The 19,402-nt window shown below is 52.6% G+C and overlaps 1 protein-coding gene across 1 annotated transcript in view; it reads left to right on the top strand.

Moving 5' to 3' along the window:
• The first annotated feature begins 12,532 nt into the window (after positions 1-12,532).
• Positions 12,533-19,402, top strand: part of NTN4 (netrin 4) — a 626,566-nt gene continuing 619,696 nt past the window's right edge. The window contains exon 1 of the mRNA XM_069629824.1: positions 12,533-13,140. Coding sequence (XP_069485925.1) covers positions 13,086-13,140 — 55 coding nt within the window. The 5' untranslated portion in view covers positions 12,533-13,085. The remainder of the gene's footprint in view (positions 13,141-19,402) is intronic.

The raw sequence follows: 19,402 nt of genomic DNA, 5'->3' as shown, positions 1-19,402 counted from the left end.
CACTATACAGGTGTCGCAAACTTAGCAGGGCCTCTGTGCCCTAATTGCACTGTCTGTTCTCCAAACTGCATTGATAGCAGGGCCGCTGTGCCCAAATTGCATTGTCTGTTCGCCAAACTGCATTGATAGGCCTCTCTCCCACTGCACAGGTGTCTCAAACTTAGCAGGGCCGCTGTGCCAAATTGCATTATCTGTTCTCCAAACTCCATTGGTAGGCCTCTCTCCCACTATACAGATGTCTCAAACTTAGCAGGGCCTCTGTGCCCAAATTGCATTGTCTGATCTCCAAAACGGAATTGATAGGCCTCTCTCCCACTATACAGGTGTCTCAAAATTAGCAGGGCTCCTGTGCCCTAATTGCACTGAGGATCTCCAAACCGCATTGATAGGCCTCTCTCCCACTATACAGGTATCTCAAATCTAGCCTACAAGCAAATTTAACTAACTCTCAAGTCACCAGTGAATTACGGTCATTGATAGGCCTCTCTCCCACTATACAGGTATCTCAAATCTAGCCTACAAGCAAATTAAACTAACTCTCAAGTCACCAGTGAATTACGGTGGGGGGTCACTCTAACTAGGGCCTCTCGCATCACAAGGCGAAAGTCCAAACCACCCACCAACCAACAGATACCCCTCCCAACCCACACAGCCTGCTCACCACAATGAACCGCGCTCAGGGAGACGGACAGTAAAGGGAGACACGATAACACCCAACTTAATAACCCTTACCACCCCCCTTCCCCTCCTATGACAGCGACTGAACAAGTCACCAACTCCAGCCGGAATACCACCCACAGATGGAGCCCAAACTATTAGCGGACTCCCCCTCACCCGCCAATACACCACAAAACCACAAGACAACCAGACCAAAGCAGAACCAACTAGACGTAACCAAACAAAGACTAAACAACTCTCAATCTGACAATGCCGCGCAAACGACCCATTCCAAGGAAGAGACGAAGAGATGAAAGAACAAACACTCCAGAACAGCAACTTAGAACAACAACTGTAGACTGGACCCCCGCAGACAGGAACACAAACCGAAGCAACTCTGAGAAAAGAGAAAAATCCCTCTACCTAACTCCATACCTCGCAGACAACTGGCCACCATGGCAATCCAACCCAACTTTAGAAGCAGCAACATCAAACATAACACAAGCAAGTAGAAGAAGGATGACCAACACAAACAACAAACAGACGACCGACGCAATAACCCCCTACATCCCCAAAGCAAGAGGAACTTCCCATCAACAACCACAACTCCCGGAAGATGAACGGGATGAAAACACAAAAAACCCAAGACAAAACCTAGAAGAACTCTTCGAAGACGCCGACACCCCTGAATCCCACAGCCCAACAAGTGACCGACCAGGAAGGAAATGTCAACACCGAACAGAAGACGACCTCGACAAAACCCAAACCAAACAACACCTCCAAACTTCACTGCAATCTAATAAACACAAGATCCATGTCAAAACACTCAACAGAGATCTTCGACCTACTCGACGACAACAGCATAGACATCCTGTTCATCACAGAAACATGGCTGGACGAAAACTACAAAATCACACTCCAAAGCTGCCTTCTGACTGTCTTCAAATGCCTACAAATAAACAGGAAAAACAAAAAAGGAGGAGGCATCGCTATAGCATTCAAAGAACACCTGAAAATAAAAACTGACGAACCACTCAACATCCTCAACTGCGAAACCATGGTAATATACCTAACAGCGAGCCCTAAGACCAACATCACATTCATCCTGGTATACAGACCACCTACATATGATGCAACATTTGTCTATAACTTCATAGAAGCCATCACCAACTTAGCCATCAACCACGAACACCTAATCATCCTGGGGGACTTCAACATCTGGTTTGAAGACAGCCACGCCAACTCCCAAAACTCAGTAATTGAACAACTCAGCACCATGAAACTGCGACAACTAGTCAAAGGAGCAATGCACTCGGCAGGACACACCCTAGACGCAATTTTCGCCAAAGAAGAACTCATCACTGTGGCACCTTCGATACAAATACTGTGGAGCGACCATCTCGTCATCCCATTCGTGATCACTCTGCCTACCCAAGCCTACATCCAACATCCGAAACTCATACCCACCACCAAAAGAAACTGGAAACACATCAAAGAAAGCAACATATTGGAACAGCTGGAATTAACAAAACCCTCTGTGATGCTGGAAATGCATCAGAGGGACAGGGCCTCTGAATCCTTGTCCTTTACTGCTTTTTATCGTGTGTTCTGTCGTGTTTTCTGCCCAGGAGTCCATGTGGGACTCCTGGCAGTGCAGCTCTCTCTTTTGGTTTGGTGAACAGACCCATGGTATACCCTTATGGCACCCATGGGTAGGGGTACAACCCTGTGCCCCTAGTGTATGTTTTTGGGCACCTGTGGGTGGCCCACAGAGCAGGGTATGGGCTGGTGGCAACTCCATGCTGAATTTGACAGGTGCTCTGGGTGTCCTCCATTTTGGGATACCCAGGCCCTGCCATTGGGATCAGTTGATTCCTGATAGGAAACAAGATGGCCCCTGTGGCCTCTTGCTTTCTATTGCCTGTTACCTTGTTTTCCCAAAGTCCTGGGTAGCCCTGACTCTGTCCCTTACCCTGACTGGCTGTTGGGTGGAAGTTCCATATATGGTGTTGTTGTGAAGGCCCAGCTAGACTGACTGGAGCCTTCCCAGTGACTGTATGTTGTGGGTACCTCCTGTGGGTGGGACCTGGGTGAATGCAGTGTGTGACCAATATACACTCCTTGTTGTGGTTGTCTGGTTTCTGGCATGAGAGACAAAGACTGAGACAGCCCTGCCCGAAACTGGCCTGAATGCAGTGTGTAGTGTTGAATGGCTGGGTACTTGTCCCAATCCACATTCCTTGTTGTTAGTGTCTGAAAGGGAGGAGTGTGGCCTGAATGCACTGTGTGCCTGATTGGCTGACTGACTGCATGAATGCCCTTCTGTATGATTGGCTGCTGAGTGTGTGCCAGCAGTGTGGATAAGAGACAGAATAGTATATCTGGGGACCTCTCACCACTGGTAATTGTTCAGAAGCGTTCAGAAGCTGAGTCTCCACTCTAAGAGTAACTGGAACTGCTGATCCTCGACGCCCAGCTGGAAGAAGAAGACTTGCTGTTGCACTTGCTTTGACCGATCTGAAAGCTGCCGAATTCGTCGAGGACTGACCCGAGAGAGGACCTGGTAAGGCGCCCTCTTCCCGTGCTCCGAGGGATCATCGAGCACCGCTACATCTTCGCCCAAGCGCCCTGGAAGTCAGACCCTCGAAAGGCTGCCGACCCGAGACGGGACCGCCGAGGAGATCGAAGTGAAGCACCCGGACATCGCCGCCGACGAAGTCCATTGCCGTCGACCAGGGTCCGCAGGTCTGTGTAACCGCTGGAGGCCCGTCGAAGTTGTGTTGCCCAGCCGTGGGAGCCACTTGACGCCGTGCCGCCGACGACCGGAGCAGTCCGCTCCTTGCCTAAGAACATTTGAATCGAAGGACTCCCTCGTCCGCACCGTCGACCGCTTTATCCTGCCGGAGAAAGTCGAGGACGACCAACGCGCCGACGAGAAACCTGCCGGTGGGTTTCCCGCCACCCGAAGACCACAAAGACTCGAACGACTCGACGCCCTTGCTGGGCCCCCGTCTTCACAATCTTTGCAGTCCAGAACAATTGTCATCGAGGTGCCCCGCACGCCTCTGCCTTGCAGGACGCCAACGCTCCGTCATCGACGAGCACCGCTTGGATCGAAGCTGCCGCCTCATCGACGCCGTTCTGCCCTGTTTGTTGTCGGACGTTCGACGCCCCGTGTCTCCCGCTTGAAAGGGAAGGCATTCAAGAAGGGCCGTCGATTCCCCGACGCCGAACGCCGAGTTCCTCGACGGACGTTCGACGCCCCGTGTCTCCCGCTTGAAAGGGAAGGCATTCAAGAAGGGCCGTTGATTGCCCGCCGCCGAACGCCAAGTTCCTCGACGCTTCTCGACGCCTCTCGACGATCCGTGACTCCCGCTTGAAAGGGGGTCGCTCAAGAAGGATCCGTCGACGCCTCTTCGAAGAACTCGACTCCACCAGGTACATTGGGGGGGTAAAAACATTATAGGAGGGAATAAGACTTGCAGAACAATATATGGACTGGGCTTGTGCTATATCTTTATTTTACAGGTTGCCCAGGTGGGGGGATCTCCACACAGAACTGTGTCTAGTGGTAGGGGCCAGTATTCTGCCTATTGCTCAACCATCTTATTTTCTCTCCTCTCTCTATTGCTGGTTTCACTCTATCGATCTGTGTGACATTGTTACAGTATTGTTGATGCACTTTAATGAGATCTAATACAAAGGGCGGTACCACTGTAGAATTGTATATATTTGCCATTGTTGATTTTCCTAAGTACAAAGTGAGTTATCATGATAAGTGTACATAACCTTGAATATTGATTATATAAAGACTGTGTTCTAACCAATACAGTGTGTGGACATTCCTTTGTGGGGGCTTGGGGACTACACTGTACTTAAGAACCAGCCTGCATCACCTCCTGAGAAGCTAGGCCTTGATTGCTCGACCATAGCTACCGAATAGAGAATCTAGGCTGGGGTCCTCTGTGCCTCCCCTCTACCATATAGAGAGCAGAAGTACAGACCACCCCCTACCAGTCTTTACACCCTCAACTACAGAATTGGAGCTAGCAGACCTAGACGGGAAAGCAGAGATACTGCACAAATGGATCGCGGATACAATAGACAAGATAGCACCAGAAAAACCTTTCACCCCATCAAAAAAAAGAGCAATGGCAAAATGGTTCACCCCACTATTAAACAACATGAAAAAGAAAAACAAAAAGATGGAATTGGAATGGAGGAAAGAATACAACCCAGAAAAAAAAACACTGTACCAGAAACAAATCCATGCATACAAGAAGGAAATTCAAAAGGCAAAGAGAAGACATTACGATGACATAATCAACAATGCCACCAACACACAAAAAGAAATGTTTAGCATCATTAAAGAAATGAGAAACCCACCAGGCTGCGATAACACCCCAAACCCATCAGAAAAACTATGCAACGACCTGGCAAACCACTTAAAAAAAAAATCAATGACAGCCGACAAACCATTCAAAAGCGACCAACCAACCACAACACACAACCCAACGAACTTAACATCGAACCACAGAACAAACTCGAAAGCTTTCCTGAAATATCAGCAGAGGCATTCACAATGCTGGTTAAACGAAGCAAGAAAGCGGGATCACCCATGGACCCCTGCCCCCCAGACATCTACAAATCAATCCTCGCGCAAGGATCGGCAGCAGAACACTACAGAAACCTTCTAAATCTATCACTATCAACAGAGACTGTACCGAAGATCTTCAAATCAGCATACATCAAGCCACTCTTGAAAAACACAAGTGGCGACGTAGATGACCTTTCCAATTACAGGCCGATCTCTAACATCCCCTACCCAGAAAAACTTCTAGAAACCTACGTATATAAATTAACCCAAGAACACGTAGAAAAACACCACCTGCTAGACCAAGCTCAAATCGGCTTCAGACTAGCGAGAGGAACGGAAACAGCACTACTATTCATCTGGGACGACCTCAAAACTAACGCAGACTCAAACACTACCTCAGCCCTTATTCAGCTCGACCTCTCCGCAGCCTTTGACACAGTTAGCCACGACACCCTGACCAAAAGACTAGAAGACATAGGCATAACAGACACAGTACTACGCTGGACCAAATAATTTCTAGCAGACAGAACAGAATCCGTATGGATAAAACCTTTCAAATCCACTCCACAAGTTAACGACTGTGGAGTGCCACAAGAATCCTCACTATCTCCACTATATTTCAACATCTATCAGACTCCGGTCATCAGAATCTTCAAAAAATACAACATTACATGTTACAACTACGCAGATGACACTCAGATCATCTACAAAATCAAAGACACTGATGCTGACCACTCAGCCCTAACCGACTGTCTAAAAGAAGTCTTCAACTGGATGGATGCCAACAACCTGAAAATCAACCCAGGAAAGACCGAAATCATGATCATATCCAAAGACCAGGAGAACAAAACCACCATCCCATGGCCTACGGAAATGGGAAACGCACCAACACCATCGAAGGTAGTAAAAAATCTGGGAGTCCTAATGGACAACACCCTAACCCTGGAACCACAAATAAATGGAACAGTGAAGAAATGCTTTTTCCACCTCCACACAGCAAGAAGAATTCTACCTTTCCTATCCTTCACGCACAAAACACTCACTATCGTCGCCCTAATCATGTCAAAAATCAACTATGCAAACAGCCTCTACCTCGGAATACCAGAATACCTCCTGAAGAAACTGCAACGGATCCAAAATGCAGCAGCAAGACTACTCCTCAAACTATCCAGAAGAGACCATATCACTCCAGCCCTAAAAACACTACACTGGCTCCCAGTAAAACAACGCATCACCTTCAAAACAATGTCCATAACACACAGAGCAATCAGCGGACAAGAAGCAGAATTCCTACAAAAGAAAATAACAGTCTACAAACCAACGAGACCCCTCCGATCAAGCAATGAAATCCGCCTGGAACTCAAACCATACCTTAAGAAAAAACTTGGAGGCACCTCCTTCTACCACTTAGCCGCAAAAACCTGGAGCGACATCCCAAAAGAAATAAGAAACACTGAAGATCACCTAAAATTCAGGAAATCACTAAAAACCTGGCTTTTCAACACCACAGACTAAATCTGGAAACCAAACTGGAAAAAGGATGACTAAACCGGAAAGGACACGGACATCCCCGACCCGAGAGGGTAACTCCCACGGCACCTGGACGGGTAACACCGGATAGACTGGAACACAGGCGGCATGCACAGAATCTGAGTCAACTACCCCAGACAATCCCACCATCACTTCACCTACCCCTTAGCTACCGCCAGGCACCACAGTGATGTGGAACTGTCGAGATATTGACAATCACCACATGACCTGAGAGGTTGACATTGACAGGTGCACCGACCACAGGAGTATGAAGGGAGGATAAGGGGAGCTATGAGAGAGCTTGTTAGAGGTGGGGCCAGAGGAGTAAGGAACCTTGTATGCCAGTCGGACCTAGATCAGGACAGAGCCGCATCAGGGGAGACTACACAAGCCGAGCGCCTCAATTCAGGATAGAGACGCAAACTAACCAACCCTACTAACAATTTCCCTTTTCTGCATACACCTCTCAAACACCAAACCAAACACAATCAAAACCTACAGCACAACAAACCGCACAAACTTCACTACATCGCAACAACAAAACAAAAACACACATAGTATTGCACAACAGTACACAACGACTACCGGCCGCAAACACCCCAGGCCCAGCCAACGGACCCACCGGGCTGATGCCGCCAACAGCACATCACTGCTCTCTTGCACTTTTCCTGCTTCCTCCCACTAACTCAACCTCCCCTCCTCTTTCAGAGCCACCAGAGCACCAGGGGACCACTCCGGTGGTGATAGTGCGCGGTACAAATGTCCTTTAACATTAACATGGGAGGGCTACACACATTCACTGCCCATCTTAAATGGGCAATACACTTAGGGTGGGTCACACACCACACTCCTCCTTTTTCATAACAAACAAATATTGCTGAAACATAAATGATCCCCCCCCTTTATAGAATGACAATATGTACACCACTTAGGAATCATGGGGCGGACAGATAATAGGATATGCCACTGGTACATACATGGGAACGCACCGAGTTACAGACATAAAACACGCATCGACACACTCTAAACCTAATCAGCAGGTGACAGTCATGGTTGGCGAACCGCCGGTGGAATGTTGGCAGTTGTACCACCTCTCACAAGACCCTTTATTAACCTGGGGTAAGTGGGACTTCCACCAGTGAATGACGCCATTGCTAGCTGCTGGGACCATGCCTACAAACCACGGGAGCACAGCTTCACATCCATTTAACTGGGACCACTTTAAGCATCGGCTTAGTCCCTTGATGTTGGGGCAGGCAGCGAGACTTGGGTGGCAGGGAGTCTAGTCTGTGCCACACTCATGCTCAGTCAGTCCCTTGATGTTAGGGCAGGCAGCAAGACGCTGGTAGCAGGGCGTCTAGGCTGTGCCACATGATGTTGACAGGGCATGGGGTGACAGCATGTTACTCACCCTCCTTTTTTCGTGGCCACGCTCCCGCAGGCAGGTGTGTCACTTTATTGCTGTGGTACAGGAGGGCGCACAAGCACTCGTGCGGAGCTGCAACCCTCACTTGCCCGTTGCACTTCTTCTTGTTGGCAGGAGTCAGGGCCGCATGGCATTGGTTGGCCAGACACAGGTGACGGGTCATTCCTTTTCCTGTATGACGTTGGTTGGCCAGAGACAGGTGACGGGTGTCTGGGCCATTCCTTTTCCTGCATGATGTTGGTTGGCCAGAGACAGGTGACGGGTGTCTGGGCCATTCCTTTTCCCGCATGATGTTGGTTGGCCACACACAGACACAGGTGACGGGTGTCTGGGCCATTCCTTTTCCTGTATGACGTTGGTTGGCCAGAGACAGGTGACGGGTGTCTGGGCCATTCCTTTTCCCGCACGATGTTGGTTGGCCACACACAGACACAGGTGACGGGTGTCTGGGCCATTCCTTTTCCTCCATGATGTTGGTTGGCCAGACACAGGTGACGGGTCATTCCTTTTCCTGTATGACGTTGGTTGGCCAGAGACAGGTGACGGGTGTCTGGGCCATTCCTTTTCCCGCACGATGTTGGTTGGCCACACACAGACACAGGTGACGGGTGTCTGGGCCATTCCTTTTCCTGTATGATGTTGGTTGGCCAGAGACAGGTGACGGGTGTCTGGGCCATTCCTTTTCCCGCACGATGTTGGTTGGCCACACACAGACACAGGTGACGGGTGTCTGGGCATTCCTTTTCCTCCATGACGTTGGTTGGCCAGAGACAGGTGACGGGTGTCTGGGCCATTCCTTTTCCTCCATGATGTTGGTTGGCCAGAGACAGGTGACGGGTGTCTGGGCCATTCCTTTTGCTTCCCCAGGCAGGAGACACTGCTGTTGATGCAGCATCGGTCCTGGCCAGCCCTTCTTCCAGCCGGGACAATTGTGCAGCTGATGTTCCAGTTTGGGGCAGCAGGAACCGCACCCGGAGCAACGTCAGCCTGGTTCATGGATGGTGAGCCCGGTAGGGTGACACTAGTAGCTGGGTGTCAGGTCCCCTTGCCGGGCAAGGCAGGGCGACACAAGTGGCAGGGCATTGGGGCCACTTGCTGGGCAGGCAGGGTTGACACAAGTGGCTAAGCGTTGAGGCCATTTGCTGTTTAGTCCTCTCTCTCAGGCCAGAGTGTGGGCAGGACAGGACGCTGCCAGCAGCAGAGGGCACACACCAGTGGCAGGGTGTTGGGGACACTTGATTGATGCTCCTTTTGTGCTCCCCCAGGTAGGAGTAGTGCCATAACGGAGTGGCACCATCCACTTTCCCCGTCCCCATAGGCAGGAGTCACTGCATGAACTCATGGTGCCAGGATGTGCTGCGCCTCTCTGCACTCGCTTAGTGGTGACTTGCATTAATTCATTGACGAGGCATAAGCAAGCTGGGCAGAGAGCACGTTCTCCATCCTTGGCCCACAGGTGAAATGCCAATTTCTGCTGTTAAATAAGCTCTGCAGGTCTCTGCTCAGCCGCACAGGATCCCCCAGGGAACCAAGAGCATTATGCATTCATGCTCCGAAGTGGAGCATACTGTTGTGGAGCCACGGGATATTTCCCTTCTTTCTCTGATGATATGAGCTTCTCACCGCCGGGGCCAGGGAACGCTGCAGGGCTCTGCCTGCCTGTTTTCATAGCGTCGACATGGAGCACTTTAATATTCACCGGCGAGGCCGAGAACTGCAGAGGGCCATGTACTTATGGTTATTTAAGCTCCGATGTGGAGCATATCAAAAGTTCACCGCCTCCTGACCTGGGATCTCGTGAGGGCATCTTACTTTGCTTCGCTCCGACCCAGAGCATAGCATCATGTTCACCGCCTGGTGGGCCCGGGATCGTTCGAACCTTAAGTGTATTTCAAAAGGCCCGCTCTGGGCACTTCACTTAATCACCACCGGGCGGCCTGGGTTCTCTTATCGGACGCCTCCTCTATTATGCTCTGACGTGGAGCGCATCCACTTTTCACCACCCGCCTGGCCCGGGATATTTTTCTGGGAGCCCATAATCCTTGTTGTCACTGCACCGACACGCAGCACCAACTTAATGAGGGAATATCATGGGGGCGTTGGCATGGCAGGGAGCTTTCCTGCCCTGCCTCTGGTGTACCCCATCAAACGCGGGCAACCGCTCCTTTCCTTTCCGCTCCTCAGACATGAAGCTCTTATTTAGCTTTCACCACCAGCTGGGCCTGGGTGTCTTCACCTACTTGTTCGTTCTTCGGGCGGCGGATGCCGCATCACCTCCTCCTTCCGTCAAACATGGAGCTGTCTGTCCCTTCACTGCCTGGCGGCCCGGCTACACAGACAGGGGGGCACCCATCAGCCCCGACATGGAGCCGCATATTCCTTCACCGCTGGGTGGCCCGGGCGGGGCTCCCATCTTCACAGCTCCGACGCAGAGCTTCCACTGCCTCTCTGACAGCGGTGTGATGTCTACACCTGCCGGGACACGGGCGGGTGTAGGAGGTATGATTACGGCCTCGGCAGAGGCTTGCGCTGCTACGCGATGCGCGGGGGCGGCGCAGAACAAAGGACACGACCAATCGCTTTGCTGCTTAAACCCGGACTGGCGTAGCCCCGCCAGTTCCGGTGATACCTTTATTTCTATTGCTCCCCCGCTGTGTCACGTGACGCCGTCCGTCAGGACACGTGACACCACAAGCGGGTCTCCCACATGGCAGGACGCTATGAAATGGAGAACGGGAAGACCACAGACTCTCTTGCCTCCACAGCACAGCATCTTCCCCTTCCTCAACAGCAGATTTCGCTCTCCCCATGTGGGGGGCCACTACTGCTTCGGCAGGGGTCTGCTTCTTCACCCAGCAGGGCACAGCTCACTTCTTCCACCAGATGACGTGGTGGCGAACGCTTCAGGGGCATCGGGCTCACTTTGATCCTGGCCGCACGAGCACCCTTTTGAATAAGGGCCATGGCCGGGGCGAAGTAGCCCGCAGAGTGAAAACAGGCACTCCCTCACCCTCTTCATGGCAATGGATGCCGCTCTTCCTCCTTTCTCCCTCGCAGGCAAACGATTGCGGTGTGGGGGTCCATCTTCATCGTCACCATTGTTATGGTTGCCGGCTATTAGCATCAAGCCGGCCCTCATGGGTGCTATGGGACACCAGCACCCTGGAGGCCCAGTGCCTCATAGGGTTGTAGAGGGACACACGGTCTTAGGTGTGGGCAGGGCGGACCATACCCTGCCCATGTGGACCCTTGCCACCTTACTGGCACAAAGGCCCCAAGGCATCATGGCCTGCAGGCCTGTGCTCACATGGGGTGGGCCTGCAGGCCTAAATGAGAGACAGACTCAGTTGTTCCTCTTTGGGAGTCTGAAGCAGTTCTGATGCACATTCCTGCAAGGGCTTTTTTTTATTAGCTTGGGCATCTTAAAAGCATAGCTCCCAACTCACACGCTTTTGGCGGGTGTCACCCGCCTTGTAAACAGTGGACTCACCCGCCAAACCTCATGCACGCCCATTCATTTCAATGGGCCTCTCACCCGCCAAAAGTAAAATCGGGTGTTTTCACCCGCTTTTGCGACATAAATGGTTGAGAACTATGTAAAAGTGCAATACCATAGCTCTCAACTCTCACGCTTTTGGCGGGTGTCACCCGCCTTGTAAACAGCTGACTCACCCGCCAAGCCTCCAGCACGCCCATTCATTTCAATGGGCGTCTCACCCGCCAAAACTAAAATCGGGTGTTTTCACCCGCCTTAGCGACCCAAATGGTTGAGAGCTATGCAATACACGTGGGAGGGCTACACTCATCCCTGCCCATATTAAATGGGCAATGCACTTGGGGAGTGTCACTCACCACAGGTGTTCTCTTGCATGGCCACGGGAAACTTGAGTGCTCTGTGTTAATGGGACAAAACAGTCCTACCTCTTTTTATCTTTAAATCTCCCTCTTGAATTTTCCCAAACGTTGGCATGTTTATGGTGTTATATATAAAGAAGTAGGAAAATAAAATGGAAATTCATGCTTGGCAAAATTATGCACAATTATAAAATGCGATTCTGTGGTACATACCCAGTAAGACGTTATTACATTTGACGGGATCCATTACAACTCTAACATGGCCGCTGCGATTTTCACGTCTTGTTACTATTTCGCTGGCTACCTGGTAGGATTGTGTGTCGGTTGTCCGTTTTCTTGTTCAGTGGCTCTTCTTAGACAGGTTTATTGAGGCCAGTCCTACGTTTGTGTCCGTGCCCAGCTGTCTGTCTCCTGGACAGATGCTGTATTTCCTCAGCTCTCCACTGGAGGGCTACAAACTCCAGGTCCCAGAAGGTGCTGAGAAGTCTGCTGTCTCCTGCCAGGAGGAGCAGGGGGTGGGGGATGATAAGAAGAGCGGGGGCTGAAAGTGAGAGGCAGAAAATGATCACTCAGGCAATAAAATGCAGCTTAGCAGCAGCAGCAGCAGCAGCTCAAGGAGGCTGCTGGCACAGGGAGCCTAGCCTAGGACAGGGGAGCTGTGGGTCACTCTGTGTCTGAGCGGTGTGCATGGGCTGAGAAGGTTTGAGCCCCTCTGATACCCCCCGAGGCGGCAATGCTACCCAGGAGGCAGGCTCCCCAGGGCTCTGCTGATGACTGCAGAGCAGCCAATGGAATGCCCTCCGAAAACAGGCACCTGGAGAGGAAGGGGCTTCGCCTGTTACCCCCCACCCCTGGGAAGAGCCTTCAGTGCACTTGCAGCTAATAGCTGGAGAATTGCTCAACTCGTGAGGAGGGATCAGCACCGCTAGAGATTGGCTTTCATGTTCCCGCTGATGGAAGTGCAGTAGTAGGCTCCTGGACAGCACCCCCGATCCATGCCCCATTGAAAGGAGCACTGCCATGGATACCTGGGCAATTCTCTTCTTATTTCTGGGGTGTTGCACCGTGGCTTCAGGTGGGTCCTGAATGTGCTAGCTTTCAGTATCTCTTTCTTTCTTTCTTTCTTTCTTTCTTTCTTTCTTTCTTTCTTTCTTTCTTTCTTTCTTTCTTTCTTTCTTTCTTTCTTTCTTTCTTTCTTTCTTTCTCTCTTTCTCTCTTTCTCTCTTTCTCTCCCCTCTTCTCTTTCTCTATCCTCGCCCTCTAGTCTTTCATTCTCTTTCTTTCTCTTTTTTCTCTTCTCTCCCTTTCTCTCTTCTCTTCTTTCTCTTTTCTCGCTCTCTTTCTCCCATTCTCTGGCTCTTCTTTCTCCCTGTCTCTATTTTTGTTTCATAACTTTAAATGAAGAGCATGTGTAAGTCAGAAGTGCGGGTGTACATACATGATGGCATGTCCAGGGAGCAGAGGTGGGACACACCCGTCTAAGGCATCCTGTGTCAGGGGACGGGAAGAGAAGGGAAAGCGCGAATCTGTTCTTCTGTCAATGCATTCAAGGAGGATGTGTGTATCGATGTAAATATTTCACTGCACGAGGCGTCAGTTTTCCCGAGGTCCGACTGGGCGCTGTGTATCCCCTGTGGAGCGCAGTGGAGTCTGGGCAGCCTGGAACCCCCCTGCATATCAAATAAAGACATTACAGCCGCCGCCACCGTACTGCAGGAAGTACTCACGCGGAGCTGCAGCCACAGTACTGCACAAAGTATTCACGCAGAGCTGCAGCCACCCTGACGCACAAAGTACTCACGTGGAGTTACGGCCACACTGCCGCACAAAGTACTCACGCGGAGCTGCAGCCACCGTACTGCAGGAAGTATTCACGCAGAGGTGTAGCCACCTGCCGCACAGGGTACTCACGTGGAGTTGCGGCCACCCTGCCTCACAAAGTACTCATGCAGAGCAGCAGCCACCCTGCTGCACATGGTACTCAAGTGAAGCTACAGCCACCCTCCTGCACAGAGTACTCATTTGGAGCTGCAGCCACCCTCCTGCACAAAGTACTCAAGTGAAGCTGCAGCCACCCTGCTGCACAGAGTACTCATGCGGAGCTGCAGCCATCCTGCTGCACAAAGTACTCATGTAGAGCTGCAGACACAGAACTGCACAAAGTACTCAGGCAGAGCTGCAGCCACCCTGCCGCACACAGTACTCACGCAGAGCTGCAGACACAGTACTACACAAAGTACTCAGGCAGAGCTGCAGCAACCCTGCCGCACAAAGCACTCACGCAGAGCTGCAGACACTGTACTGCACAAAGTACTCACGTGGAGCTGCAGACACCGTACTGCACAAATTATTCACGCAGAGCTGCAGGCAGTGAGCTGCAGACAATGTACTGCACAAAGCACTCACGCAGAGCTGCAGACACTGTACTGCGCAAAATATTCACACATAGCTGCAGCCACCCTACTGCGCAAAGTACTCATGCAGAGCTGCAGCCACCGTACTGCACAAAGTACTCACGCGGAGCTGCAGCCACCGTACTGCACAAAGTACTCACGTGGAGGAGTTGCAGCCACCGTACTGCAGGAAGTACTCAAGTGGACCTGCAGCCAACCTGCTGCACAAGGTACTCAAGCGAAGCTGCAGCCACCTTACTGCACAGAGTACTCACGTGGAGCTGCAGCCACAGTACTGCACAAAATACTCAGGCAAAGCTGCAGCCACCCTGCCGCGCAAAGTACTCACGTGGAGCTGCAGACACTGTGCTGCACAAGGTACTCAAGCGAAGCTGCAGCCACCATACTGCACAGAGTACTCACGCAGAGCTGCAGCCACCCTGCTGCACAAAGTACTCATGCAGAGCTGCAGCCAACGTACTGTACAAAGTACTCACGCTGAGCTGCAGCCACCCTGCTTCACAAAGTACGCACGCAGAGTTGCAGCCACTGTACTGCATAAAGTATTCACCCGGATCTGCAGCCACAGTACTGCACAAAGTATTCATGCGGAGCTGTAGCCACCTGCCGCACAGGGTACTCACATGGAGTTGCGGCCACCCTGCCTCACAAAGTACTCACACAGAGCAGCTGCCACCATACTGCAGGAAGTACTCATGCAGAGCAGCAGCCACCCTGCTGCACATGGTACTCAAGTGAAGCTACAGCCACCCTGTTGCACAGAGTACTCAAGTGGAGCTGCAGCCACCCTGCTGCACAGAGTACTCAAGTGGAGCTGCAGCCACCCTGCTGCACAAAGTACTCAAGTGAAGCTGCAGCCACCCTGCTGCACAGAGTACTCATGTGGAGCTGCAGCCATCCTGCTGCACAAAGTACTCAGGCAGAGCTGCAGCCACCCTGCCGCACAAAGTACTCACGCAGAGCTGCAGGCACTGTACTGCACAAAGTATTCACGTAGAGCTCCAGCCACCCTACTGCACAAAGTACTCACGCAGAGCTGCAGACACTGTACAGCACAACGTATTCACGCGGAGCTGCAGCCACCGTACTGCACAAAGTACTCACGCGGAGCTTCAGCCACTGTACTGCACAAATTACTCATGTGGAGTAGTTGAGGCCACCGTACTGCACAGAGTACTCACGTGGAGCTGCAGCAACCTTACTTTACAAAGTAGTCACGCGGAGCTGCAGCCACCCTGCTGCACGAAGTACTCACGCGGAGTTGCAGCCACTCTGCTGCACAAAGTATATATGCAGAGCTGCAGCCAATATACTGCAAAAAGTACTCAAGCAGAGCTGTAGCTACCCTACTGCACAAGGTACTCACGCGGAGCTGCAGCCACAATACTGCACAAAGTACTCACATGGAACTGCAGTCACCCTGCTGCACAAACTACTCACTTGGAACTGCAGCCACTGTGCTGCACAAAGTACTCACACGCAACTGCAGTCACCCTGCTGCACAAAGTACTCACGCTGAGCTGCAGCCAACATACCGCACAACGTACTCGCACAGAACTGCAGTCACCCTGCTGCAGAAAGTACTTGCATGGAACTGCAGCCACCGTACTGCACAGAGTACTCACACGCAACTGCAGTCACCCTGCTGCATAAAGTACTCACGCGATGCTGCAGCCACCCTACTGCACAAAGTACTCACGCGGAGCTGCAGTCTCCGCTTTCCTTTTCTTTCACGCTGTGCTTATTTTCCTTGCATTCTCTTCCCGTGTCTTCCTTTCGCTTCTCTCTCGCTTTCTTTACTTTCTCCATTATTTCTCACTTCATGCCCGTCTCTCCTCTTTCCTCTTCCTCCTTTCATTTCTCTTTTTTCTTCTGTTATCCTTGTTTATGGTCTGTTCTTTCGCCCCCTTTCTGTCCGTCTTGTCTCTCGTTATTTCTCTTTATTTCTGTGCTATATTGCTTTGCTTAAGGGGCTTAGCCTGTAAACCTGTACACCCTCCTCCCCCAGGACCCCACACCCCCACCCTTTTCTATTACTCTTCTGATGCATTAGGGTAGCCTCCTTGGCGGTCTTGAGATGGGGAAAGGGGGGGCGCTGCTCGTGTCTAGGGTCTGAGGAAGCACAAACAACCTAGCAAAGTAAACAAGACTATTTTACCAGACTTAACGCATTACAGGGCTTGGCCTGTAACTTAGAAGACAGTTCTGCATGGCCCAGTGAGCTTTCAGGTGCCTGGAAGAGGCACCCAGGAGCTGGGAACACCCCTCTTTAGAGCAGAACGAAACCAACGTATGCTCATTCCCGCCGCGTGGCCCCAGACTTTCACCCGTGACTGTGTGGCAATAGATTGCGCGCATTATCACTGAATATGGGAAACCCCGTCCGCACGCGGCCACAACCGAGTGGAGAACTCCTGCCCTCCTTTCAACGCATTCCTGAAATGACTCGGAGTAGCGGGAGGTGGCTCGGCGGGTGAATGCGCGTGCTGCGGAGCGCTCTGGGCAATCAGAGACTGACTGCATATGTTGGCAGAGGCAGGCTTTTATTCTAAGCTGCTGCAAATGTCAGCTAAGAGGATTGCGAAAGAATGCGATAAAGAGATGTGCAGAGGAGCAGGCACTGAAGTCGGGGGGCAGCTGTGATTAGGGCCTGGTACATCCTGAATTGGTAACGTAAACTACCACTATCCTTGGAAAAGCCACATCACCACCACGTGTGGGCTAACTGCACGTGCCAGTGGGCTCTGCAGAGGGGGCCCGCCGGGGCACGAGAAGCACACTTCACCCCTTCACTGGTTGGATGGCATGTGGGCACATTTGTATTCCTTGCATTTACTTATTTATTTAGATTTGTAGAGTACGCAGCAGCCCGGGGGCCTCGTGGCGCATCACAAATTATAACCAAAAATGTGACTTAAAAACCACATATCACAAATAACAATAAATCTCCCAACACTGACAGGTGCTGCAGGCAGACCACGCCCTATCCCGTCCCCACCGTGCCCTGCTCTGTGTGAGGGGGGGGGGCTGAGACCCTATCCCATCCCCACTGTTCCCTGCTCTGTGTGAGGGGCGGGTGGCAGGGGGGGGCGCAGGCCCTATCCCGTCCCCACTGTGTCCTGCTCTGTGTGAGGGGGGGGGGGCGCAGGCCCTATCCCGTCCCCACTGTGCCCTGCTCTGTGTGGGGGGGGCGCAGGCCCTATCCCGTCCCCACCGTGCCCTGCTCTGTGTGAGGGGGGGCGCAGGCCCTATCCCGTCCCCACCGTGCCCTGCTCTGTGTGAGGGGGGGCGCAGGCCCTATCCCGTCCCCACCGTGCCCTGCTCTGTGTGAGGGGGGGGCGCAGGCCCTATCCCGTCCCCACTGTGCCCTGCACTGTGTGAGGGGGGGGGCGCAGGCCCTATCCCGTCCCCACTGTGCCCTGCTCTGTGTGAGGGGGGGCCCGCAGGCCCTATCCCATCCCCACCGTGCCCTGCTCTGTGTGAGGGGGGGCGCAGGCCCTATCCCGTCCCCAGCATGCCCTGCTCTGTGTGAGGGGGGGCGCAGGCCCTATCCCGTCTCCACCGTGCCCTGCTCTGTGTGAGGGGGGCGCAGGCCCTATCCCGTCCCCACCGTGCCCTCACAGTGCCCTGCTCTGTGTGAGGGGGGGGCGCAGGCCCTATCCTGTCCCCACCGTGTCCTGCTCTGTGTGGGGGTGGGGCGCAGACCCTATCCCGTCCCCACCGTGCCATGCTCTGTGTGAGAGCGGGGGCGCATCCCGTCCCCACTGTGCCCTGCTCTGTGTGAGGGGGGCGCAGACCCTATCCCGTCCCCACCGTGCCCTGCTCTGTGTGAGGGGGGCGCAGGCCCTATCCCGTCCCCACCGTGCCCTGCTCTGTGTGAGGGGGGGCGCAGGCCCTATCCCGTCCCCACCGTGCCCTGCTCTGTGTGAGGGGGGGGCGCAGGCCCTATCGCGTCCCCACTGTGATATCTTCATCCGCTGGGGCACGTGCGGATGTACGAGGCAGGGGTAGGGCCTCGGGCAGACGCTTGCGCTGATACGCGATGCGTGGGGGCGGCGCAGGACATAAGACACGACCACTCTCTTGACTGCTTAAACCCGGACTGGCGTCATCCCGCCAGTTCCGGTGATACCTTTATTTCTCCTGCTCGCGCACTGTGTCACGTGACTCTGTCCGTCTGGACATGTGACACCACATTCCTCCCCAACTTGGAGGCAAATTCACTACGGCTAACAACAACACAATTCACTATGGCTAACAACAGCACTTATACTTAGTCTTACTTCTGAACAGGTGGGTGTCTCTGCTTCAGTCTTTTATGGCGTATTCTATCCACCACGTATCCCTGGAGGCGGGACGACGGCTTGGGTCTTTCTCTTAGATTGTATCGGGTGTTTCTTCCGCGGGGTGGATCTTCGGTGACACTCTCCGCTTCCATCTCTTCTTCTTGCGGTGTCTCTGCGCTCCGCTGTGGTGTGAGTCTTTGGGGTGTGTGTGTTACTTCTCCTCTCTGGGGTGACTGGTACTCTTCCCACATTTCTTGGGGCACTTTCCTGAAGTGGGAAACGTTCCTGGTCACGGTTTCTTCTCCTCGGGTTGCTGTGATCATGCTATGGTTGGTGGTCTTGACAGTCCATGGGCGAACTTCGAAGTTGAGGGACATTTTCTTTGGCGGTGCCCGGTTCCTGACGAGGACTGTATCACCTGGATTTAGTTCTCTATGGTAAGCTCGTCTGGCGACGCTTTCTCGTTCATTGTGTCTTTCCCGCTTTGCGTCCATCTCGAGGATGTCTGGATCTGGCGTTGTCCAGTTGGGGTGCACCGGTAGTTCCGCCTGTATAGGCACTCCAAACATGAGGGCGGCTGGGCTGACTCCAGTGGCTGAGTGTGGGGTCTGTCGGTGTGTTCTCAGAAACCGATACA

Source organism: Ambystoma mexicanum, chromosome 12 (genome assembly GCF_040938575.1).
Source record: "Ambystoma mexicanum isolate Mex_15411 chromosome 12, UKY_AmexF1_1, whole genome shotgun sequence".
In the NCBI taxonomy this organism is placed as follows: domain Eukaryota; kingdom Metazoa; phylum Chordata; class Amphibia; order Caudata; family Ambystomatidae; genus Ambystoma; species Ambystoma mexicanum.
This window is presented reverse-complemented; position numbering and strand designations above follow the sequence as displayed.